General features: G+C 39.9%; 2 protein-coding genes and 1 long non-coding RNA gene across 4 annotated transcripts; 2 read left to right on the forward strand and 1 right to left on the reverse strand.

Annotated features, from left to right (window-relative positions):
- Positions 1-15126, forward strand: LOC113142366 (adenylate cyclase type 2). The gene is made up of 26 exons (XM_026327375.1): positions 1-275; positions 2075-3046; positions 4002-4199; positions 4318-4479; positions 5042-5191; positions 5886-6040; positions 6529-6640; positions 6759-6886; positions 7545-7703; positions 7853-8012; positions 8135-8311; positions 8650-8681; positions 8971-9024; positions 9146-9209; positions 9436-9533; positions 9720-9804; positions 10492-10629; positions 10772-10849; positions 11170-11345; positions 11944-12028; positions 12164-12322; positions 12985-13131; positions 13242-13349; positions 13502-13616; positions 13790-13914; positions 14137-15126. Exons 2-26 carry the CDS (start codon positions 2081-2083, stop codon positions 14269-14271), a joined length of 3966 nt encoding a protein of 1321 aa, XP_026183160.1. The 5' UTR covers positions 1-275; positions 2075-2080; the 3' UTR covers positions 14272-15126.
- LOC113142393 (uncharacterized) lies at positions 12244-16235 on the reverse strand. Its single transcript, XR_003296950.2, has 4 exons — positions 16096-16235; positions 15683-15886; positions 14411-14468; positions 12244-12308 (listed from the first exon to the last, which is right to left on the reverse strand). It is a non-coding gene; the product is annotated as an uncharacterized LOC113142393 (long non-coding RNA).
- cyld3 (cylindromatosis (turban tumor syndrome) 3) lies at positions 15846-25980 on the forward strand. 2 transcript variants are annotated; one of them, XM_026327394.2, is made up of 17 exons: positions 15860-15933; positions 16221-16391; positions 17111-17228; positions 17510-17667; positions 18145-18669; positions 19527-19632; positions 19906-20366; positions 20808-20973; positions 21357-21498; positions 21807-21929; positions 22270-22361; positions 22493-22556; positions 23112-23316; positions 23438-23546; positions 23756-23874; positions 24208-24415; positions 24504-25980. In XM_026327394.2, the coding sequence occupies exons 2-17, from the start codon at positions 16221-16223 to the stop codon at positions 24686-24688; spliced, it is 2952 nt and encodes a 983-aa protein (XP_026183179.1). In that variant the 5' UTR covers positions 15860-15933; the 3' UTR covers positions 24689-25980. The 2 variants fall into 2 exon arrangements, with proteins under 2 accessions (XP_026183171.1, XP_026183179.1); XM_026327386.2 differs by having other exon boundaries at positions 15846-16391.
- Positions 25981-26150: the final 170 nt, after the last annotated feature.

Consider the following 26150-nt stretch of genomic DNA (forward strand, 5'->3'; position numbering starts at 1 on the left):
CCTCACAGTCGCTCGTGCGTCCTCTGGGTCGGGATTTAGCGTTTAGCTCCGCGATACTTTCTGAGTTTGTGGACAGGAAAAGTTGGTTTCCACAGGACACTCGTGCGCTTTTACTCCCGTGTAAAGCCCCGAGGGCTTGTGGGTGCTCCATGGGTACAGGGACAGGATGACGGAGGAAGTTGAGCGATAAAGACGCGGAGCGACATGATCGTGAGTGAAGTAACGTTAATGTCGAAATGGAGAGCGCGACGACAGGGACGTGAATAATACCTGAGGTAAGAATATCATTTATCTTCAGCTTAACTTCTTTACATTAAGGCTGACATCTTAAAGTCCGGTGACACAGTTAATTAGTGTCCTGAACGTTTTTTGTTATTAAAATAACACATTTCTGGCACAATGGCACATTTTTATCCATTACCATGATTTCAGCACTCAGCAGTTCAACATTGGAGATGTAGCTGCAAGTTTTTTCTGCATTTGTTCTTTGTTAACCTGATAAAACAATAACTTTATTTTACTTCAGGCAAAACATACCTGTTATGTCCTATTTCTGCTCTATTGCATTAAAACTGGACCCAATGCCACAAAAAGATCGAATGTAATTTTCCAAAAAAGTGTTTTCAATATTTTTAAACAATTAGAATTTTGGCTTTTTCAAGCAAAAAACGTCAAACATTATAAGCTGCACCCTCACCAGATTTGTTGACTTTGCCAGCATTTTAAGGAAGCTGTGATGAGGATTGTGCACTTTATAGGGGGTTTATATACTTTATAGAAAGAGGCAATCAAAATAATGGGTTAATTGAGAATATAATATAATTGCAGCCCTGTGTTTAAGCACAATAAAAGGTATCAGATAAAATCTATATTTTTTGATCATTTAAATTTCATTAAGAGCAGCTTTTGCATCTATTTTTCTTGAAAATACTGGACTTTTTGTGTCATTTAAGCCTAAAGAGGTCTGTGTTAGTTTTGGAAAACCCCTCTTCTTTTTGCAGCATGCTTCACAGATAACCAGAACAGAGTAGTGAAACCAGCAGACTGAGAAAAAGGACACCAGTGCAACAGCCCTTCACAGAAGAACAATAAATGTACTGTCATTACCACTTAGTGTCACTGAAGTGTTTTAGCCTCAAAAAGACAGTATCTCCTTTGTAAAGTTGTAGTTTTTGATGTAAAATGGAACAGCATGGTAGGAGGAGCAGGTTAATCAGGGTGAATGGATGAATGAAATGACTCACTCTGTCCATATAATCTCTCCATGACTTTGCTATTGAATCAGATATGTACCTGCAGCAGAGGAGACAGATTAAAACGATATATTTAATCCCGGAATTAATGGTGGCATTAGGTCAGATTGGGTATCAGGAAGGGAATTGTGATATTTTTCACACTGATATAGTGTAGGCTGTACAGTATAAGAGGTGGTTGTGTTTTTGGCAGAGGGCATTGAATACGAACAGAAAGGAAGCAGGCACATAAAAGTGAAGCACTGAATGTAGGTGGTGACTGGAACATTTTTTTTTCAATGTGCATTGGGTGCGTCGTTGAGATGTCATTCCAGTAAACACCTGAATAGTGTGTTGTATACATGACTGTGTGTTAGAGGGGGAAGAGCATGCAAGTAGACTAACAAGTTTTTTGCGTAATAGGGAAATGAAGAAGTTGGTCATTAAAATGGTATTAAAACCATCCAAAGGTATGACTTCTTTGCTGACATCATTAGTCTTTGCTATTGAGCAGGGGCACAAGCACAGTTTCTACACTAAAACATGAAATGCTAAGCAATGAAAATGTATGTGCAGCTTTGTTTGTTTTGTCTTGTTTTTCTATGCAAATTTACTGTATAATTTTTTTCTAATCGTATGTTTTTTGAGAAGGGTGCTCTTTTCATCAAGTTTGGATTAGTGCTCATTAAAGGAGATTATGCTGTGGTTTAACATCTGAGAGAAGCTGTGAAGCAAGATCACTCAAAACACAGCTGGGCTTTTTTTTTATTAGTTAACTTAATTTGTTGTACACATTGGTTTAGGTTCTATAAACATTAGTCTCATACAACATGTATTTGCAGGTCACGATGCCAGTGAAGTCACAGGATAAGGGGAGACCTGCGGACAAAGCATCACGGTTGTCTTCAGTGCCAGACAACGTGGTCGTCTCCAGTGATGAGCAGGGCAAAATCACTGGGGACGATATGCTGGAGCTTAGAGATTTCAATCAAACAAATGATCATGTGAAACACTCTGAAAAAAGCTGTGACATTGACATTTTGCAAGGAAATGAGACCACAACAAACAGGAATGACGTCATAATAAATACCAGCAATCTTACTATTGGGAACCAATCAGGACTCGGTGAATCCCAAGTTTCTGTAGAGGTGGGTGTGGCAAAGACAGTACAGCACCCAGATCCTCTCAAGCCCAACTCTTTGTTGAGGGGATCAAATATAACTCATAAAGCTTCGGACAATGAGGCTGTGGTTAGCTCAGCGTTTGGTAGGCTGGATAGCAGTAGTTTGTTGCAAATGGGTGGCTGCAGTGATTCAGATTACAGCAGCACAATATCCAGCCCTTCTTATGCCTGCACTAGTTTCAACACTGACCCCTGTGATAAGTTATCTGAGGTTGATGGAGGTCTGTTTGAAAAGACAAACTCTATGTGTCCTGCCAATTTCACTTCTCAGCTTAACAACATGAAGAAAAACAGTCCAGATGATGACAGAGAAAATGCAGAAATAAACTTGGTTAAACCACAAGCAGAAAACCCACTCAGTGGTAGTTTGCCCACATTCCCACACGATTCATCCACTGACGCCCAAATAATGGACAGCATCAATGTCAGGTTGGACGAGGAGGATGGAGATGACGACAAGCGAAGCGCGCGGTCCAGGCGGAGTGTAAAGGAGGGCGTGTGTTGCTGCTATCAGGCAGTCCACGGGGCTTTCCTGCGGTGTGTGGAGGAAACTCCAGCCATGCTGTCTGGTCTGGTGTTGTCTTTAGCCTTCTGTTTGACCATCATCATCCTCATTCCCACCACAAGAAAGGTGAGAGTGTGGATGAGGGATATACAGTGTATCAACTCAAGTAAACATTAAATAAATTTTGCAGTTGTTTTACAATCTCAGAAATACAAAACACGCAAATTTCAGTCACTAAATTGATCTGTTGATCACCAGGAGATTGATTGGCAAGTCATTTTATAGCCAATTAATTGTTTTAGTAATCTTTCAAACAGAAATGTGAAACAGTTCCCTGATTTCTGCTTTCAGTTATCATTTTTGGAGTATTTCTATGTTTTGGGCATTTTTAGGTTTCAGTCATTTGGTAGAATAAACCCAACAATTTCAGTAGTCAGCCAGAGCTGTAAGAAGTGACAGTCCATTTATAAAAGGCCAATGCTGATTAATAGTTGTGCCAAATCATTACGAGCCATTATTTTGTGATACATTTGCTTAACTTAATTTAATTCAGTCAATGTGGATTCATTTATTTTGAAAATGAGCTGTTGACCATGTGATACAAGCTAACTTGGAACTAATTGTTAAACATATGTTAAAATACCTTCAGTACACATAGCAGGAAAAGATTTAAAACATTACGCCAGCTGTTTAAAGCTTAGCCTGGCTTTCATACCTGATGAATAATGGTATTTTAATTTTGGTCTTTAGTGCAGAACAGACAGGCGCTTTTTGGATGAAGTAAACAGCTAAGTCAAAATGAGATCATGCAAGGTTCTATAGGTCTTAGTACAATCAGTATTAATATGAAATGCTTCCCCCCTTTCTTGTTTTGTATGCTAATGAAAGTTGATTCACAGCTTTTTAAGATTCATTCACGTGTAGCATCTGTACAGTGGCAAAGAAAAGTTTGACCTGCAGATTCACACACTGCCCCATTCAAGAAAACTAGAAAATAAGCTTTTTTAAATTTTGAAAACTCTGAGACATCTGACATATTGCGGTCATTAATGCAAAAATCTACTATGCATTTCTCTGACAGAAAATTGATGCCCATATAGCCGCTCTGTCCGTGGTAAGTGTTGTTCTCTGTTTGAGTGCTGCCCTGCTCATCTGCCTGCCCTGGCTGGCCACGTTGAGACGCTGCAGAGGAGCCCTGGCCCTCTTCGTTTGGGGGACCTTGTACATCACTGCTATCGTTTTCATCTTCACTGGAGGACCTGTCACCGCTTGGGAACAGGTAAAAAGGAAGCAGTTTTTGTTTATTTTGGTTAATGATTTATTGAACTTATTGTTTAACCTGTAACGCTGCATCTTTCTTTAAATGTCTTTCTTCCTCTTTGCTCTTTCTTTCTCAGGTCGCATTTTTCATCTTCCTCTCTCTAAGTGTATACACAGTGCTACCTCTGTCTCTGGCCTGGGCCCTAATAGTTGGAATTGGGACCAGTGTTTCACACATTATCATCATCAGCGTGTATGTCCCTGTCACAAGGCCAGAGACACCAGACTTGGCTGTGCAGGTGCCACTTTAAAATGTTTGCATACATTTAAAAGAATTTCTAACATCATGTAATTGCCATAGTTGATAAAATAGCAACGTTGTCATTTTGTCATTAAATTATTATTTTTTTTTAGTTTGGATCACCTACTTGCTTTTTAAAATCTTCATGAAGTAACAGTTGAATTTATGTTTTGTAGCGCAAAATTTATTCTTAGCAAATAATATTATTATTAACAAACAGCTGCATTTATAAAGTTTTAAATTTGAATCCACATTCAAATATCACATGAGAAGCTTGAGTCTCTTTACACAATACTGTTATTTGGCTTGTGACCGGTGGTATTTATAGCTCCTCCAGAGAAAAATGCAAATGATCACTCTTTTATTGGTTTATGGAAAGTCCTAAACCTGGTCTTACATATTCTGTTATTTGTCTGAGTAAATAATAAGTGTGGTTTTCAGTTAGTAATGAAATACATTAAGATGTAGCTGTGGGTTCAGCTGTGATCTCAATACAAGAGCATAGATGAGAATGTGACAGTAATCACTCCTCCCCTGTCACCTCACCTTTTCCTCCTCAGCTGGTGGCGAACGCTTTGCTGTTTGTGTGTGTGAACTTCATTGGGATTTTCCACCTGTGGACGACTGAGCGCGATAGGAGGATATCCAATCAAAAAAGAGAGGACTTCAGCACCATACGATCCCAGAAGGAAATAAAGAAATATCAGCAGGTTAAAACCCTACGTTCACATGAGGAGACGATATAGCTGTTATATTATAAATTTCAGTATATCACTTCAGTTATAGAGAAACATGAGACAGGCATTTTTTATTCAAATCAGCTATTTATGCCGTCTAGTAGTGCTGGTTTATTGAATATGTACAAAAACATATTCATACATTTATAACAAGAATAAATATGATTTCACTTCATCAGTTACTAGAACCGCTGAAACCTATTTTACACCTAATTGTCTTATACTTATAATAGTTCTTAAGCTATTTAAGTATTTTTAAAACCTCATATTTAATAAAATTGCTTAGTTAAAGTGCAACGTTTTTATGTACTCTAAATTTTAAATCGTTAAGTGTAATCACTCTCATTAAAGGGTTCTTTACCTGGATAGCCTTGGCTTTTGTGACTATTAGGTCAATAGATTAATCATTCACTTGTCTGAAGCCCAGCAGCAATAGAATAGGCAAACCCAAATAGACACTATTCACAGCAAGTAAAGAAATACATGAAATGTAGTCCACTAAGTAAGCATGACATTGCTTCAAGGGGGCTTTTGATGCCATTTATTTCTTTTATAACCTCACGAACAGATTGTCACCTCTGTAAGACAGAAATCCAGCGATCCAGTTTACAAACTCATCACCCACATTCATCCACATTACAACCCTTGTCTGTTTTCTCGGCAACAGGAACAGCTCCTCCTGTCAGTGTTGCCACGGTACATCGCAGCGGAGCTGAAATCGGAGGTGATAAAGAGGTTGTCCAAGCCTAAGAGCAATAAAGAGAATGAGTCCAGCTTCCACAACTTTCACAGCTTCTACATACGGCAGCACAAAGACGTCAGGTAACAATCATACTTACGTTGTTAAGATGGTGTCGTTCAATATGGCAGCTTTTTATGGCTAAACCAAAACTTGCCACTCTTCAAAAGATGCCCTTTGTCCTTCCTATAACTGCACATCTCTCATTTGTATTTTTATGGTCTTTTAAGGATTAGTGTCAATGCAGTGTCTATGACTCAGACACTCAGATGCTACTTGCATCTTGTTGGCTTTAATCATGGTTACTAAATTTATGGTTATTAAAGCTTTGGATCAAAATCAAAGTCAATATTTCTTGTTATTTATTATCAGTTTCCTAAAGAAATAGTGGGAAAGGTTAGTTATAAACATCTGACATGCTACAGTTGTTTAAACTGCAACTGTGATAAGGTTGTGTTAGTATTTTTATTTTTGTCTTATTTATTTATTTTGTAGCACTAAGCCACTCCAAGGTTTTATAATACGAGTACATGCCTATAACATTTGTGTCTATTCATGTGGGTTTCTGCAGTATCCTTTATGCCGATATTGTGGGCTTCACAAAGCTGGCAAGTACCTGTACACCAGAAGAGTTGGTCGCTGTGCTCAACAAGCTCTTCGGCAGGTTTGACGACATTGCTAAGGTGAAAATGCCTCATATGCATCTCAGATTAAAACTTCCATTTCTTCACAAAAAAACTTTTATATTGATTTTGGACTTTGCCTCACTCTACTCATCTCACTATTTCTTTCTCTCTGTAGAAAAATGGGTGTCTTCGCATTAAGATCTTGGGTGACTGCTACTACTGTGTATCTGGTCTGCCCGACTACATTCCCACTCACGCCAGGAACTGTGTTCAGATGGGACTTGACATGTGCACTGCAATCAGGTCAGTTTATCTGACTTAGTAAGGTATTTTCTCCAACATCAACTGATATGTATTTCTTCTTTCATAATCACCTTAATTTTTGTTCTAAAGCAAGTCTTCTTTCAAATTGCATTCTGCTATCTGTGTTGGTAATATTGTGATGTGTCACACCTGGTCTGTCTTTTCAGCCACAGGAATAAAAGCTGATCAGAGCTCTTAATTTGCATCAGATGTTAACGCTCTGTGTATAACTTCCTCATGGCTCTCGTTTATCTGAAAGAGCACAGTTACAGAATGTGGAAGCACCATATTATGTAAACTGACCTTAATACTCTTGAACTGCTCTTTTCAGCTAGGTCATTTTGTGTTTCAATGTTAAAATGCCCAGGTGTCTTAAATGTGTATTTACAGCATTTACAGCAAAAAAATGTTTGGCACAAAAATGTTTACAGTAGTCTGACAGTTGTTTTAAAGATTTTCAGTTATTTAATGGGTTTTGCATGTATGTATTAATATATATTTCACATGGATGTTAGTGCTGTGCATACACCTCAGACTGAAATGAAAGATAATTTTTTTTAATTAACAGCACAAGAAATGCCCAGAGTCAAGGAGACTAGATTTTTTTTTTCAAGACAGTTCATCTTATTTTAATAACACTTTTTTGTTTTAACTGCAGTAAACTGCGTGAGGCGACAGGTGTTGAGATCAGCATGCGTGTGGGTGTTCACACTGGGAATGTGCTCTGTGGTGTGATCGGCTTGCAGAAGTGGCAATATGATGTGTGGTCACATGATGTTACGTTGGCCAACCACATGGAGTCTGGAGGTCTTCCTGGGTAAGAAAGTCTTTAAATCTGCTCAGATAATAATAATCTGATGCCTTTTTTGCTAATAAAATAAGTATAATGAAATAAAAAACTGGTGTTTACTCTCTAATATGAACCAATTTTATACCTGTTTTGTTTATTCATTTTATTTTCAATAGGCGAGTCCACATCACAGAAGAAACACTGCAGCACTTAAATGGAGAGTATCAAGTTGAGGTTGGGGATGGTGCGAGTCGGGATCCTCTTCTTAAAGGAAGAAAAACTTACCTGGTCATTGACCCCCACAACCCGGACAGCATCTCTAGGAGGCTTAAATTCGTAGGTCTACATGATTGTGTGCAGTGTGTAGGCGTATTTTAGGTTTTTGTCAAGTTTGTTTAGTGTTCAGCGCAAAAATGTTAAATTTTAAAGGGTTAAAGTGATTTCCATCTTAATTTCAGACAAACAATCCTGCGTCAGGTGACACCAGTAAGCGAGTATCAGTTCGGATGTCTCAGTATCTACAGTCGTGGCAGACTATCCACCCCTTCGCAGGGCTAAGCAATCCTGACGCCACGTCCTCCAAGACGCCAGTCATCCCTAACACTGCTGTCATGAATCATTCACAACTGTCTGCAGTACGTATTTCTGCTGCTTGCTTCATTGTGTAGCTTTTTCCTGATATTAAGTAATCCATGAATTTAAAGCTGCATATAAACTGGCATACAATATATGAATGCACACTATGAATGCTGTACATAGAAAACATACTTAAATCAGTTTATATATTTTTTTCTGTTGTAAGTTATAGACGTCACCTTCATAACAGTCCTTCAGCAAATATTACACAGCACTTCTAGTCCATTGTCTCTCATCAGTGTCTGATTATAAAATCTGTATTGTATATTTTAAAGAGGTGACGTCAGGCTATGCTGTCTGTTGACTGTGTGTGTGTGTGTGTGTGTGTTTGCTTCAGGAAGGACCCCCTGGCCAGAACAATCCCAGCTGGTAAGTTCCCAGAAATATTAAAAACAGACTGGGGTTATTCATTTAAGTAAAATAGAAATAAAACATTCAGCTTTTTTAATTAAAGCACTTATAAAGTGTGTCATTCAAAGTAAATATGTTTCTAACATAAAGCAAACAAATCCATATAATGCATTGGTGTTTCATTGTGTAACTTTATTTGTCCTGAATTTATTTTCTTGGAAGAATATTGCTTTTGATTTTTGCTGCTGAATTGGTCATACATTGTTTTGGATGAAACCGTGTCTAATGTGCTCTTATTTTCTCCCAGTTTGGTTTTAGATAATGGTGTTCAGGGATCACTGGACACACTGGACACTGCAGGGTAAACTGTCATCAAAATTCTGCTTTAGTTTTTGATGTCTTGCATTATCTGTACTTCTTACAGTCTGTCACTGTTTCTTGTCCACTGACTGTTTCTCCTCTGATTTTTCTCCATGTTTCAGAAGGAAGGCAAAGAGGCTCAACTGTTTGACGCTGCTGTTCAATGACCTGAGCCTGGAGAAGCAGGTAGCTTCATTCCCTGTGTACAACCATGATAGAAAGCATTTTTGTGTGTGTGTGTGTGTGTGTGTGTGTGTGTGTGTGTGGGGGTGTGTGTGTGTGGGTTTGTTTTAGCTAAATATGGAGCATTTGACAAAAACAGTGCTGTAACTGTCCTCATATTATATGAACTTAAATAAAAAGTAGTGTTTTTTACTTAATGTATAAATGTATTTGTGTGTTTGTTTTCCAGTTCCGTTTCTCAGAGGTGGAGGGTTTGCATCGGTCAATAAGCTGCATAGCTTTGATCTTCGTAACTGTTTTTGCCACCCAGATTCTTGTTTCTAAAAGGTGAGTACTAGTTTCGTCACATTCATACGTGCAGCATGCATGTTCATGCATGTATGAACATGCAAAAATGCTGAAGTTTTATTTTTGATCTTATTCACCAGGTTCTCTTGCTTCCCATGTCACAAACACACATCTTTATTAAATGATGAATAAACAGTGTACATTTTACATTTTCACCTCTTCCAGAAACTTTGAAATGGCTGTGTCCTATGGTGCAACCTTTCCTGTGATTGTGTTGCTTCTGTTCATTGCTTTCACTGGATACTTGGAGGTAATTGAACACACTGGTGGTACATTTGTAATAACACAGTGTGGTATGGTTATGAATTACAAAACTTTGCATCAGCAAGTGATCTTATCTTGTCTGCATCTGTATGCATGCAAGCTTTCAGTGGTAAGAGCAATTTGGATTCAATATGTATTTACACAGATGTGCCCTGTATGAAAAAGACAGCCTGTCCTATTTATTTAAATGCTTGTATGCAGCCCAAACTGGTACCACAGCAGCTCTGCCAAAATGACACATCATCATGTGTAGACGGCTGGATCTTGTTCAACCTTTTCTGAAACACAATGCGATGTCGTCTGGCAAGGTGCTACATTGGCCAATCACGCACATGCAAGCATGCATTTAAAAACATAAAACTCGTCCTCCAAAGAGACTTCCTGGTTGGATTTATCATCTCACTAGTACATGAAACAACACACCCCACCAACGTAGACTCCTGTGTTGTTTTAACACAGGGTAAATGTCCATGTAAAACCAGGCAAGGAGACAAACATAAATATGTTATACCTTGATATCAACATGACTTCAGACATGAAAATGTGTGTGAAATATGTAATCTGTCTCACAAAGTATTAGTTGTGTTGCTGCATTGTGCTATAACTGAAGTATAGTGATTACAGTGACCCTCAGCACTTCAGTGGTAATTGTGCACATGTTGTTTTGTTTTAGAAGTGGCGCTCCAAGATGCCTTTGGGTGTCCAGTGGATGTCGGGGTTGTCCCATGGCATCTCCACCAGAGCTGTGTTGCGGCTCTTTGTCGTCATGATCTGTATACTCATCATCCTGCTTATGGCGATGCTCAACTTGGTACGTTCCTTTTTCACTTATTTTGCTATCTCCAATTTGTTCTTTTGTTTCCTGTCACCCTTCAGTGTGTTCTTCCAAATATATTTTGTTTTTTCTTCTTCCTTTTTACTTTCTTTTGTAATCACATTGCTTTTTATTTCAGTTCTTCCAGCCAGGAAACAACTGCACCTCTACTACCAACAGAACAGAGCTGGAGGGTCTCAAACTCTACACTCTGCCTGTGAGTGCCTCTAAAGGAATCAAATATTTACCAGTGATTTTTGTAAGGTATTATAATTCCTTTAAAAACATGATCCTTTTTTAATCGTCTACATGTTGCTATCACTGCTTGGTCGTAAGTTTTGCTGATAAATCAAGGCAAATGCTACACTGAACACAGCGATTGAACCATTCATTGCCATCTTTTTCAGCTACTCTTCCCACTGCTACATAAAATTCAATGTCACAAAGAAATCAACTAATTGCAGTGACCTCATTAAGACAATAAATCCGTCATAACCAAAATTTTTCTTTCACCTTGTTTTCTCTTCAAACATCAAGTACTACCTGTATTGCTGCCTGCTGGCCATGGTGGGTGTGATTGTGTTCGTCAGGACGTGTTTGTCAGTGAAGGTAATGCTGCTCACCCTGGCTGTAGTGGTTTACCTGGCTCTCTTCCTGTACGTTTACGACCCAAGATCCGACTGCCTCATCAGCCTGCTTTATAACGACACACAGTGAGTGACACTACACACATTATGACATTAGTGTGCCTGAATGTCATGTTGAAAATTAAAAGGGAATAACAGAAGAGTTACTCTTCATCTTTGATGTTTTTTAATTTGTTTGATTTGAAAATTATTGAACAATTTGTTTTAGATCCCAAACCATTTTAACCTGGTACAATATAATGCCAATAAGCCATAAGCCAAAGGATTCATAAATTACAGTATGCAATATTATGTATATGTTGCATTGTGTTAGTAGACACAGTCATGCAGACTCCCAGTAATCCTTACTGAAGTCGACATTCATTCACAGCTCTCTGCAGTCATCACAAAGTCTCTTGCTCAGCAAAGGTGTTAAATTTCCTGCCTTTTGTTTGCTACTCAACAGTCCAGACTGTGAATCCTTGTCTGGAGTTTCAGCTCACCATCATTTATTCAAGACTTTCTATAGACAGAGGCCTATCCATGGATACAGACCCATTCATTGTGAGATACAGGACACTCTTCTGAGGATGTGTAATGGAAGGAAATAGATTGACATAGTCCTGTAGTCCAGATTATGTGAGGCTAGGGCTCTAAAGATGTGAATGTGCATGTCTTTCTACAGACCTGGTGTACTGAAGGACCCGCAAATAATGTCTGGGATTTGGCTGGTCATCTTTTATATTGCATGCCTCATATTGGCCAGACAGGTTTGTGCAAACATGTATGGATGGTTTGTCTGTCGTCCCCAAAGAAGTGTGTGCTCATATGCAGTCTTGTGTGTTAGTACATGTTTTTGAACACTTTGTCATTTTCTTTGTATAAAATCTCACTCCCTCTGTCAGGATGAGCTCAGTTGCCGCGTAGACTTCCTGTTGCAGCGATGTTTCAAGACAGAAAGAGAGGAGATGGAGACCATGGAGAACGTCAACAAACTCCTCCTCCAGAATGTCCTTCCGCTCCATGTTGCCTCCTCCTTCATGGGCAAAGCTGTTCGTAACCAGGTAAAGAAAGCACGACAGGGTAAAGATGTATTGTTACAGATTTATTATCCTTCCACTTGCTGTGTATTGTGTCAACTGTATGTCCCACTTAGCCTGCTATATTCACTATACCAGTTTTCATCTATCACTTTCTATTGTCAGAGCACTTTGAAATATAAAAGCCAGGGAAGCCAGATTGAGATGGTTTGGACATGTTCAGAGGAGGGACAGTGAATACATTGGTAAAAGGATGCTGAGGTTAGAGCTGCCAGGAAGGAGGCCTAGAGGAAGACCAAAGAGGAGGTTCTTGGATGTAGTGAAGGAGGACATGAGGATAGTTGGTGTGGGTGAGGAGGATGCAGAGGATAGGGTTAAATGGAGGCAGATGATTAGCTGTGGCAACCCCTGAAGGGAGCAGCCCAAAGGAAAAGAAGAAGAAGAGCACTTTGAAATATGTAAGGCGTAACAGATTTTTGAATGAGTTAAAAGTTATCTGGTAATCCAAGAAAAAAAGACTGTGCTGATTTACCATTAGAAAATGTGGACACTCAGAAATGACTATTGACAGTAATGTGACGGTTATGAGTCTTCAGAGTTAAACCTTTCAAGTTTGACTTCTAGCTGAATTTGCAGAATGCATGTTATCTTAATTGAGTCTGTTACTTTTAAAAACTGCATTTCAGGACCTGTACAGCCAGTCATATGACTGTGTGTGTGTGATGTTCGCCTCAGTGCCTCAGTTCAAAGAGTTTTACAGTGAAAGCAGCGCCAATAGGGACGGTCTGGAGTGTTTGCGCTTCCTCAATGAGATCATAGCAGACTTTGATGAGGTATGCTGAAGAAGATCCTATTAAATGCTGTTCAGTGTCAGCAATCCCAGGTCTGAACATTTTTTCTGACTGTTTCACGTTCTTTCTCTCCACCTGTTTCTGTCATGCAGCTTCTCTCCAAGCCCAAATTCTCTTCAGTGGAGAAAATTAAGACCATTGGCAGCACGTACATGGCAGCTGCAGGGCTGACACAGTCTCCTCCAGGGGATGAAAGAAAGGTTTGCTTTCTTTACATTTGTTAGGTTAAACAGACTAATATCTATATAGTTTTTAGGTTTTGTAATAGTCAAAGATTTTAAAGAATGTTTAAAAATAAAATATTTGACAAATTACTGCCTTACATTAACATGACCTCTGGCTCCCCCTACAGAAATGTGAAATGTCCTTTAGTCATGTGCGTGCCATGGTGGAGTTTGCCTTCGCTCTGATGGCCAAACTGGAGCTTATCAACACACACTCTTTTAACAGCTTCAAACTGAGGATCGGTGAGTCTCCTTTTAATGAAAAAATAAAAGTATCTTTCTACATTTAAAAGAAAGAAAACACACTAATATTTTCTAGGGTACACGCAAGATTGTCAATCTAAAAACCAAAGAAGCAATTTCAGTAAAAAGTAATATTGTTTACCCCTGTTCTGTCCTTTATTGTTTGCTTTCAGGAATAAACCAGGGTCCAGTTATTGCTGGGGTGATTGGTGCTCATAAACCTCAGTATGATATCTGGGGAAACTCTGTTAATGTGGCCAGCAGAATGGATAGCACAGGAGTGCTAGAAAAGATACAGGTTGGTGGAAAAAAGGAAGAAGTATCTGAAAAAGTGAAACATATTTTACTAATCAGCTCTGCTCAGTATGTTAGTGTGTAACTTAGCTGAAGGTCCAGTTTAAACATGTACATAATTTCAGGTTATTCCAAAGGGTATTCTTTCTTGTCACTGTATGAAAGCCAGAGATTACAGTTGTACACATGCATACTGTTTATCTTTTGCCTCTCTCTCTACTCTCAGGTGACAGAGGAGACAGCCCAGGTGGTCCAGAGTGTGGGATACAGCGTCACTCTTAGAGGAGTAGTCAACGTCAAGGGCAAAGGGGAACTTACCACATATTTTATCAACCCAGACCAATCCTCTCCTCAGTTCTGACCTCCACAGTCAAATACTGAATAAACTTAAACTTATCATTTAGACTTGAGTCCAAACATTAACTACAACTGCTTGCTACTGGTTGTTTTAATGAACCTTGTGGATGGTGTAGTTAATCTGAAACTACAAGACTGCTTACCCACAGAGGTAAAGACTTATCTCCTGCATGTTCATCCAGGTCTATATTCCTCAAACATCTGCAATGAAAGTCAGCAAGGAAATGGAGACTTAGCAACACATGGCCTCACCTGTTAGGCATTCACATCTACCACGGAGCTACCTCTGTCTTTTAGATTTGACACTAAATAAATTATGACTGGTTAAATGAAGACATGGCAACAACAGGCATCTGCAAAGCAGAGAGATGTGTACACATGGACTATTCAATTGCCTATTTTATGTTTACTGCATCTGGATGCATCACACACTTTCCACTGTATTATTCTGAAAACATAAACTGAATGACATTTTTTGGTATGCTTAACCTGGCTGAAACACATCCATTAAATGCATATGTATGAAAAAATAAGCTATACATTGTAGTTGTACCAAAGGTTGTCATTTCATGTAGGATATTGTAGAAGTAGCTCATGCCTCACATAAGTCAAAAAGCTGTGTTGTTTATAGGAAATGTTCACTCAGTTGTCTTTTGACCAAGTTACAAAAAAGAATTTACATTTTCACTTAGAGTTCATTTAGCTTAAAATGTTTTGTGTTTGAGTATACTGGTACATAATGTTCTGTACCAGTATACAGACATTGTGTGTGGGGCAGACACTGTGTGTACTTGAAATAGTTGTGATATTGATCGGTCTTTCCCACTGGTTCCTAACCTCAAAGGTGTGAAAAAACAAATCTGAGGGCTTATTAAATGATTGCCAAGAAAGAAAAGAAGAAAAAAAAAATTTTGTATTTATACAAAAATGTATTTATTTTTCATATTTAATCTATGCTTTTATTGTATATATAAATGAATCAGGTAAAAAATCCATGAAGGAGAACTTGAGTTAAAATTTGTTGACACAAGTTGACACAACACATATGATCTCTCACGGCTCGAACCAGAGAGATTTACTGCATTAAAATAATGATTTCTCTCTTTACCACTGCCCATAATAGACTGTGCTCTAACATTTGTGCACGCACGCATAGCTTGCTGTGCCATGAACATTCAGATAATGTAAATTTGACATTGTACTGACTTTGGAGGATTTTTAGATGGAGTTTGCATTATGATCTAATGTTGAATGCACAAAGAATAATTCTAGTAATAATTCCAGATCTAATGTAGATCTGGTCTCATATAAGGAAATATTTTTCTATTGTATTTATAAACTAACATTTATAAACAAATACATATATGTGACAAATATATATATATATATATATATATATGTATATTATATATAACCTGTAGTGTATATATGTGGGTACCAGCTTCCTGCTGAAGAGTTGCCCATCAAGAACTGAGGAATTTCCCTCACTCCCGGTGATACCCACAACCGCGCTGATTGGTCCCAACAACGCCCCCGCTGAACTTTTCTCACTTATTATTGGCTCCTTTCGATGTCAGCCATCCTGCTTCCTGCTTTCACGGTGCGGTTTGTTATTACACCTTTAAATGAGAAGGGAAATAATGACGGTGGGGATTGATAAGAGTTGGTGAGTTTTTGATAAACTCTTACAAGAAAGTTAACTACGTGGTTTGTCTGTTGAAAGTGTGGCAGATATGTAGAGTTTGTTGTTTTAACCGTGAACGGTATTAACGTCACATGAATGACGGCACTTTAAATGTTAACGTATTTTAACCGTAGTTAACGTTACCTGGTCTTTCCGACAGCGTTTCGCTCCTCTTGCCGTGTCTTTCCACCTAGTTATTGTTTTAATTTACCGGGAAATGAAGAGTTTAGCTCCTCTGTGAGTCAACCACATATTAACACGCTTCTAAGATGTCAGGGGCTCATGAGCAGACCAGGAAGCGCCGCCCCCCCAAAATGTTCTTGATCTCGACCGACCTGAAGGTCCAGGACCAGCTGGAAGGTACCATTCGGCTTCAGCGGGGGTACCTCTGCCAGGAGCAAGATTTGAGCAAGAACAGAGGGGACAACCCATGGGTCAAGGTATTAGCATTCATTTAAGTTTACAGACATAACTACATTATCGAAGTTCCCACATGAATGTGCTACACGAGGGTTACTAACACAGGGATTTTTAAGTGACTGGCATGCCTGGTTAAAGAGACAGACTTTCTATTAAAACAAGCAGATAACTGACTGTAAAGGCAGTAACAAGTTATCAACAGTTTTCTACGATGGTGTAAGCATTATTTTTTTTTTATTGCTGAAGTTATTAGTCAGTGTGCAAAAAGTGTTTAGATAGTCAACACATTGTTTTAGTTAGAGTTTCAAGCAAAATGACACAACATTTGTTGATTAAACTCCTCAAATGTTTGTTTTCTACTTTTTACATAAAATGTCTAAAAACAATCAAACACATAGTGAAGTAAAACTGAATCTTAAGTCTTGGCCTTCGCTACTGCGTAAAGAGAATGGAGAGGACACACTAAAATGACTCAGGACTTTACAGTTACACTCTTGTGAAGTCTCCTTCACTAATATTTTATTTGTACATGACTTGGGTGGTCCATTTTTAAGGTCTAACCCACCCATAACATGCCTTCTGTTTTGCAGTTTGCATCACATGCTAATGAGCCACCTTTTTCAAATGATGGACTTAAAGGTCATTTTGCCAGTGTTTTGTGGTTTCTTTGCTTCCCCTTCATGATTACCTCTTGATATCTTCTCTCCCTCATATTTGCCCTTCTCTTGTTTTCCTGCAGGTGTTAGACAATGGCGTCATGGTAAAAATAGAGAGGAAGTACCTGTTAGAAGTCCCAAGTGAATTCAGTGGCCTGTTGGAGGCCGTGTCTGATCCAGAGGCTCGTCTAAAACTACTAAGTAAACACCATTAATTGTAGAAGTAGTGATGTACTTAGTTCCAGTGAGAACTGTAATAAATATGATCAAAATAGCTCTAAAAAAAGCTATTGTAGCAGTGAGCCCATTTTCTGTTATAGATTAGATTTAATCCAAAATCTTATCACTTGTACAGCATTTTTGTCCAACATTCAACCTTACGAGCAAATGCACACTGTTATAAATGTTTATCACAATAATATTAAAGTAAGGTCCTTCATAGTCAAATTTAATTATTGATTACGCCGTTTTGTATTTTTTAGCAAATCCCGGGAAGCTGCAGGTGTTGGCAACTTTGCCTGTTGATACCCAGCTGTGCGTCCAAATAGGCCAACAGCATGAGCTGGCCGAGGCAGAGCTTAAATACATCGGGCCACTGACCAGAGGGAGCAGCGCTGTTTATTTTGGGGTACAACTCAAGGTAAACTGGCAGCAAAAGGCTGTTAGGATATAGCTGAACAGCATCCTGCTGAGTATGATGGGATTTTGCCAAAGCTAAATAATCAGAATTCACATCTTCCTTCAGTTTTATACTGCTTTGCACTGACTTTCAGCTCATTACTGTTGTTGCTTTGTTTCTAATTATTAGTTTGTGAACATATTTGACACAGCTACTTGAAAGGTGTGTTCAGAAGCTTGTTTCAACTGGCACTGAACTGATCCCAAATTACATCACAGATTTAAATTAAAAAATCTCAGTGAAACAAAAAATCCCCAATTGAGAATGCAGTTTCCCATCATTTGCAGGATACTTGTGAAGTAAAAATGGGATAATCTCTAGGTATAACATGCAACTGGCAATGTTTGCAGTTGTGTGGGTTGCATAGACTATTCAGACTACACCTGAAACAGACATCTGTAATCTAAATCTTTAGTTATTTTTTTCTCATTCCTCCAGGGTTCAGCAGTGGGTAAAGGAGTGAGTAACGGTTCTTTTAAGGGTCATCGGCTCTTCACCTGTCCTGATGCCTGCGCCCTATTTCTCCCAGCCAGTCACATCAGGCTCCGCCACTGGTCTCGCAGCAATGGCCCCGATGCACACGAGAAACCTCGAGAGCGAGACCACCACCACAGCAGCAACAGTCACTCCAGTGAAGGGCACCATAACAGCAATGACCGCCCAAATCAACAACAGCAGCAGCAGCAACAGCAGCAGCAGAATCGCCACATGATGTTTCGCCAGCATCGCCCAGGCAGTCCTCTTCAGTTGAACACATTTGGCATCCTTCCTCGAACAGCTGAGTCAGTGCCTGTCACTGCTCAAAACCAGATCCAGGTCCGGAGCCCCACGTCGCCTCCACCATTCTGTGCTGGTCAGCGGGTGTGTTTCCCCCTGGAGGACACGCTCTATAGTGGGGAGGTGCGCTTCTGTGGTCACCTGCCTGGCCGGTCCTCGTCAGGGATGTACGTCGGTGTCCTTCTGGTCAGTACAGCACAGGAAATAAAACTGTGGTGTAGCATGTGTAGCACAGGTCATGTCATATATAGTTTTCTGCAACAAATGGCTTTGGTCTAAATTTTGATTCACATTTTACAATCCCCACAGTCTGTTTCTGTGACTGAACCTTCTTTGTTATAACAGGGGACTAGCACACTACCAGTCAAAAGTTTGGAAACACCTTCTCCATGAGTGGTTTTTACATTAATACTAAAGATATCCAAACTATGTAAGAACTCTTACAGAATCATGTAGTGAACAAAAAATGTTAAACAACCAGAGTATGTTTTATATTTTAGAGTATCCAAAATTGCTGCGTTTAGCTTTGACAGCTTGGCACACTCATGGCATTCTCTCATCAGATTCACAGTGTAGTCACCTGCAATAGTTTTCACTTCACAGGGGTGCTTTGTAGAAAGTTAATTTATGACATTTCTTGTCTTCTTAATGTGCTTTAGACCTTCAGTTGCCTTGTGGAGAGGAAGGGTGGGCACAGAGTCAGTATCCTTATTAGTGCTACTACATCTAAACTGTTGAGTAAAAGAAAAGACAGTCCATTGTTACTTTAAGAAATGAAGGTCAGTCGATCTGACAAAAACTCAAGAACTTTGAATGTATTGCCAGAACCATCAAATACTATGATAGATACTGGTTCCCAAGAGGACTGTCCCAGGGAAGGAAGACCAAGTGCTACCTCTGTTGGAGAGTATAAGTTCATGAGGCTGACAGCTGAGAGGATGAGAATGCCAAGTGTGTGCAAAGTCTTAATTGCTTCTGCTTGTAGAGCAGTTGTCTCTGCCTGCCTGTCAGCCTGCAGCTTTGTCTTTCACATTGTGTTCCAGGACTCTCCTGTTGGTGACTGGAACGGATATTACAAGGGAGAGAAACTCTGCTACATTCCTTCCCCCATCTATGGAATACTCCTGCCAGTCACCAAGGTTTCCTCAGGTATGGCAACCGTTTACACTACAAGGCCTCAGGCACTCAACCTAACCGTGTCATTCAGAGTTGCTTATAGTCAGAGGAAGGGAAGAATTCACAGGTCTTCTCAGGGGTAGAGCTGTTATTAACCTTTAACCTATCTTCAGAATCAAGCTTCTGAGGCTGTAAATGACCCTGTGGAAATAAATGTGGACACCTCAGCCTTATATGCAGGATATTTTACACTACTTTGTTTCCAAATGATAGCAGGTAAAAATCAACTTGTTTCTGTCTTTTCAGAGACAAAATCCCAGCGTCACAATCCTCCTCACCAAATGCCCAAATCCATCCTCAAGCCAACACTGCCTCCTGTCACTAAACCAGGCCCCGCATCACCACCGGCTCCCAAGGTCGCCATGATGCCTCCCACTAAACAAGCGCTTAAACCTCCACCACTGCCACCCCCAAAACCCCCTCAAAAAAACCTTTCTCCTCCCGCTGTACCACCTCCCAAATCACCCGCCCCAGTGTCCCCCACCTCCACCGAGCAGCCGCAGCAAACTAATGGTGTACATGGCCCTCTCTCACCTCTGACGTCGCCAGACAAGAGCAAAGCTGTGAAGGAGAATGGAGGGACAGGGCTGGAGGGAGAGCTAGAGGTAGGCTCGATGGTTGAAGTGAATGACCCGCCGCTTTTCGGGGTGATCCGCTGGATTGGACGGATCAGTGGGATTTCCGAACCAGTGGCAGGAATCGAACTGGTAAGGAGACCTTTTCAGCTTCACCTGCAATAATTAGTTACATAGCAAAAAATTGTATGTAAGTCATTAACAAAATTTGGTACAAGACTTATGATCTTAGTTACAGGTAGTGTCATTTATGCAAATGCTGATTAACCTTACCAACCAAAATTTAAAAGTGTCATCTATTTTGAATAATTTCATAGATGATTCATTTAGGTTGTGGATTATAGAAAAGACAGCTGATTTGTATTTGGCTAATAATCTTAATAATTAGTAGTTTGGTTTAATCCCAACATTAATAGTAATTACTTTTTTGCCTTCAAAGCACATGCTGTTTTTTATGTCACTTTCTTCATATGAAAGAATGTACTGTATTTCCAGTTAACCTAGTACACTGTCACACTGCATATGACACTCATGATAACAAACTAATTGTGTGTGTGTGTGTGTGTGTGTCAGGACCAGGAGCTGTCTGCAGGAACAGATGGCAGTTACCTTGGTGAACGACACTTCCGTTGCCCAGCCAATAAGGGGCTGTTTGTCAAACTGCGCAACTGCAGGAGGGACTCAAGGTTCCCAGCACCTGAAACACCTGTCAATCAAGTGGAGCGATGCAACTCCATAGGTAGGAATGGAAGTGTCACAGACTATGGGAAACCTAGGTGTTTTTGAAAGGATGTTGTGAGGATTTGATTTAGTGCCTGTCACTGTTGTGGCAGAAAATGGCGGAGAGCAAAGCTGAATGAGATAAGCTGAGACATGTCAACCCCGATCACACAAAATACATGTAGAACAGATGAAATGTGCCTCCAAGACTCAACATTGCTGTGGAAAATATATTTGACTTTGAGTTGTTAGATACTTTAGGCCCAGTATCTATGTACTGTTAAAGCAGCAAAATCTAAATAAATATCTGCATGCACTGTGGCTGCCATATGAGTCTCATTATTATAACTATACATTATTCATATTGAATATTAATGTCACCTGTGTACTTGTGTGTGCCAGCCTTTGCAGAGTGGGGCAGTGAGCGTGTGGAGGAGCACACCCCTCCTGTGGACGGGGATGAGGCCAGACAGCTCTACCAGGGCTGGAAGAGAGGCATCCAGGGTCACCTCAACTCCTGCTACCTGGACGCTACACTGTTCAGGTAAACATCTATAGTTGTGTGTGAAATCTGCACTTAGAGAGAGCACTGTTGGGGGACTGTATGTTTAAAAATTGTCTTCCTGCACAGTTTGTTTGAAAAGCAAAACCTCGGCTGTTCAGTGTGTAATGTCATAAATGCGGATTTTAAAATCTACAAATTACTGAGGATGTGTGTCCAATCATTAAACCATGTACCATAAAAACAAGGTTCTGGTGTCAGATTCTCTGAAATCACACATCTTTTACTACACGTATGGTTGGATAATTTATTTCCTCTGTTATGATGCGTCTGTCTCTGTTTCTGTCCAGTCTGTTCTCCTGCTGCAGTTCAGCAGACTGGGTATTGTTTTGGCCCTCTAACCCTGAAATGGACCAGAACTCCAGTCAGGCTCAGGATCTGCTGCGCTGTGAGATAGTCAACCCACTGCGAAGGTCTGTAAATATGTATTTACGTTACTTACAGGCAGGGATTTTGTATTTTGTAAATGCAGTTACTACTGGTGTTACAGCATTACTACAAATTATACTAATAGTGGTAGTTTTGCTGTTGCCAGTAATGCTGATGATTATATGGTTAAATGTCACAGCCATTCTGTGTAATTAAATGTGATTAATTGGATGATTTAACCCAGCACATTTTGTTTTCATTCTGACTGATGGTAACAGATCTTTTTTGTTGTTGTTCTTGTTGTTTTTGTTTAACTGATCATATTCCCAGTTATTGTTAAGAGCTTTCTGAAGTGTGTGTGTGTGCTGTGCGTGCATTTCTAAGGTATGGGTATGTGTGTGCCAGTAAGACCATGGCCTTGAGACGACTGCTGGAGGCTGCAAATAGTGACACCGGCTTCACCAACCAGGAGAAAGGTATATGTGTCAAAGCATTCATGCCCTAGATTCCTCCCATTCCCCATACGTAAGTTCTTTGTAGACACACCTGCCCCAAAGCGTGTTTGTGTGTGACCATGTTGAGGAATGTTGTCCTTCTGCTCTGTCAGATCCTGAGGAGTTTCTCAACAAGCTTTTCCAGCTCCTCCAAGTTGAGCCACTCCTCAAAATTAGGTAGCGTCACTGCCACACTCACTTTTCTGCCTTTTTATTTCCATGCACAGTGTCAGCCAGTTAATGTTATAACTCTGCATATTGTTTGTTGGCCATGGTAACAATACTTTGTTTGTACATTTTTTTTTTTTTCACAAAATGGTTCAATGATCTAGCTGGGATAGGCTCCAGCAGATCCCCGTGACCCTGGCTTTCAGGAAAAAGCGGGTATAGAAGATGGATGGATGGATGGATGGTTCAATGATCTGTTTAAAAATGTGATTCATATTTAAGATGAGCATAGAAAAACTTCTCTCATTCAGTAGCTGACTGAGAACACAGAATTGCAGTGTTGAACTCTGTACTTAAATCAGACTGCACAGTGAAAGTTAAATGTCAAAGTGAAATCACAGTAAACAACAAAGATTATTTTAGTGTCTAACATCAGGTAAGTCCATGCCTTTCTGTTTGGATCCATAAAGAAACCTGTTTCTTTTATCTCACAGATTTCTCATTTTCTCTTTTCTTAGGCCCTGCTCTCCTTACAGCTCATTTGTCTTCTCCTCTCTATTCCAGGTCAATGACTCAGCAGCCTCAGGAGTGTCATCTCTACCAGCTCTTTCCTCCTACCCTTCCCCCTTCTCCCTCCTCACCCTTACCCTCTTCACCAGTTGAGTCCCCCATTCCTCTCTCCTCACCATCATCCAATCGCATGAGGGTCGCCAGCGTTCAAGCCCTGCTAGAGTCCTCCTTTCTCCACGCCCGCCTCAAGTTTGTCGAGGTAACAGAAATTAGTTCTTTAGTTGGAATGTCATGATGGGGATTTTTGTAGAAACACCCCTGTGACCTTTTCAGTCACCTAAATTTACTGATAAGATAATTTGAACTGGTCGTCCCACCAGGCTCCCTCCTGCCTCTTGCTACTCATGCCCAGATTTGGGAAGGATTTCAAAATGTTTGATGCCATTTTACCCACTCTCAGCCTGGACATCACAGACCTGCTGGATGACAGTGAGTGGAACATCTAAAGTTTTTAACAGCTTTTTGGTTTAAATCTAATTTTATTTAAATATGCACATGATTGCATCTTGGTTTTCAGTTTACTTCAGGTTTATTGAAGCACTGTATCATATTGCTACACTCACATCAGTTTTTTGTTATTGCTGCACCAACTGGTTTTACTGAAGTATAAAGTGCAGTTTGTGTCTCTGTTCGTCTAGCACTGAGACAGTGCAGTATCTGTCAAGCTGTGGCTCAGTGGGAGTGTCTGCAGTGTTACGAAGACTTAGACATCACTCCAGGACATCTCAAACAGTACTGCCAGACCTGCAACACACAGGTAAATGCTTCTCACTTTAGACCTGAGACTAAGCCTTCACATTAAAAGTAAAGAGTATATATCTTGTTTGGACCATGAGCTTATAAATGTCTTTATTAAACACATTATGCACTACTTTCTCAGTGCAAAGCAGCACAGAGTCACAGTTAGTGACTTAGCAGGTGAACACAGTGGTGCATTAGGATGATAGTATGTCAGCTTTGGGTTTTCAGCTTGTGATACTGCCCTCAAGTGGCTAAAACAATCAGTGTAATGTAAGAAAGATCTGTGTTTTTCAATCACAGTTTTTGTCTTATTCATATACTGACTGTGTATTTTTCTATCAATCATCAGGTCCACAGTCACAGGAAGCGGGCGTCCCACAGCCCGGTAAAGATTGGTGTTCCCGGGGAGCCATGGACTGGCCCCCTGCACTGCACCCGCCAGCGAATGTCTCTGTTTGCTGTGACGTGCATCGAGACCAGCCATTACGTGAGCTTCATCAAGTTCGGGCCACAATCCACTGACTGGCTGTTTTTTGACAGTATGGCAGACCGGGAAGGTGAGAGATGTTAACTTGGATAAATTTCACTAGTGTGGGTAAAGGTTAGACAGAGACAGAGCTCCCATTTCTGTGTGCTCTATCCCAGGTGGTGAGAATGGCTTCAACATCCCCCAGGTGAAGGCGTGTCCCGAGGTGGGTCGCTTCCTCAGCCTGTCAGAGGAGGAGCTGAGTAGAGTAGACTCCACATCTTTACGGGAGCCCGCCCGCCGCCTACTGTGTGACTCCTACATGTGCCTGTACCACAGTCCTGAGCTCAGCCTGTACAAGTGATGAGGACATTCAGTGCAGACACACAAACTGACACACAGATTGTTCTCAGTTTTTCTACTTAATTCAGTAAAATGTGAAATTTTTGCCTCTCATACATTGCCATTATATCTTTGTCCAAAATATGAATACCCAGCTATGTTTGAAAAGCTCAGGAGGTCATTTGACAACACTTATCCTGTACTGATGGTATTTCCAACAAAGGAGATAGGTCAGTATGGGTTTGTGTGGACAGGAAACCTGTGAAAATGAGCAGCATTCTGCTTTTAATTGACTATTACTAGTTTTGTTAAACAACCTTCTGGCTTTTCTTTGTTTCTTTATTTTATTTTTCAGTAAATTGATGGCTCAGTTCTGCCCCTTAAAGCCATTGGTAATACACAAGAGCCAAAAACTGGAGCTATGGCTAAAACAGCTAATCAGCTTTAAAAGCATCATTGCTCCCAAATTGCATAGAGGAAACTGAGATTTTTATGCCTTAAACCTCATTCAGTTAATGCATTTTGAAGCAGTCTAATATTTATAATATAGTTACTAAAATGAATTTGTTTATATTATTATATATTATTAACTTTTTATCACAGACATAAAATACTGGTTATTGTAAGAAAACATTGCAGCACTCTCGAAGGTATGTTTTTGGTCATTTAGGCATTTGTAAACACTTTCATTACACACTTTGTCAACCTGAGAGCACTTTATATGGTATCTAGTATCCAGTGTTATTGGGGCAGTAGAGAAACTTTATCCAAGGCTATTTTAAAAAACTGACTGGTCAACATGCATTTACTCTATACATAAAAAGTTCAAGTGATGCTTTAAAATAGTAGCAAAGGGCAAATTCATTGATTTAAGCAGAGTCTAGATGAAATGTTCAGTTTGTCTGTGTGGCAGCTTTAGACTAAACAAAACACTGAATAGGGCCTTAGAACTGTATGTCACATAAATGTGATCATCTGCAAAATTTACATGAGACCTGCAAAATGATCCAAACATCCTGCGGTTTATTGTTCATATACAGCCATGAGCTTGGTGGTAAATGAGTCTGCTGGGTGCAGTACCAATCTTTATTCCTGACCTGTGCCTTAATTCTCATACAGTGTGCCTGTAACCTATAACACATGTACACTTCACAGTTCAATTTGCACTGCTTCATTTACATGTCAGTATGTCTGTATATATGCATTGCCTTAAGCTGGCTGCAGGTTTTGCACACAGATGTCTAAACCTTTGTGCTACCTGTGGGTTGTAAATATCAAGGACAATGTCCAGATAAAAGCTTTGATACTCTGCTAGTTTGTTTGTGTCTTAATTTCTATTCTGTGTGTACATTCACTAGTTACATACAAGGTAAAAGTAGATTAATATTGCAAGCTATCCATATACAGAGACAGCACAGTGGTTACACACTATAGTCACACTACAATTACAGCTCATAGTTAGATCAATACACTGGGTCACTGGC

The sequence above is a fragment of the Mastacembelus armatus genome, chromosome 18 (genome assembly GCF_900324485.2).
Source record: "Mastacembelus armatus chromosome 18, fMasArm1.2, whole genome shotgun sequence".
Taxonomy (NCBI): domain Eukaryota; kingdom Metazoa; phylum Chordata; class Actinopteri; order Synbranchiformes; family Mastacembelidae; genus Mastacembelus; species Mastacembelus armatus.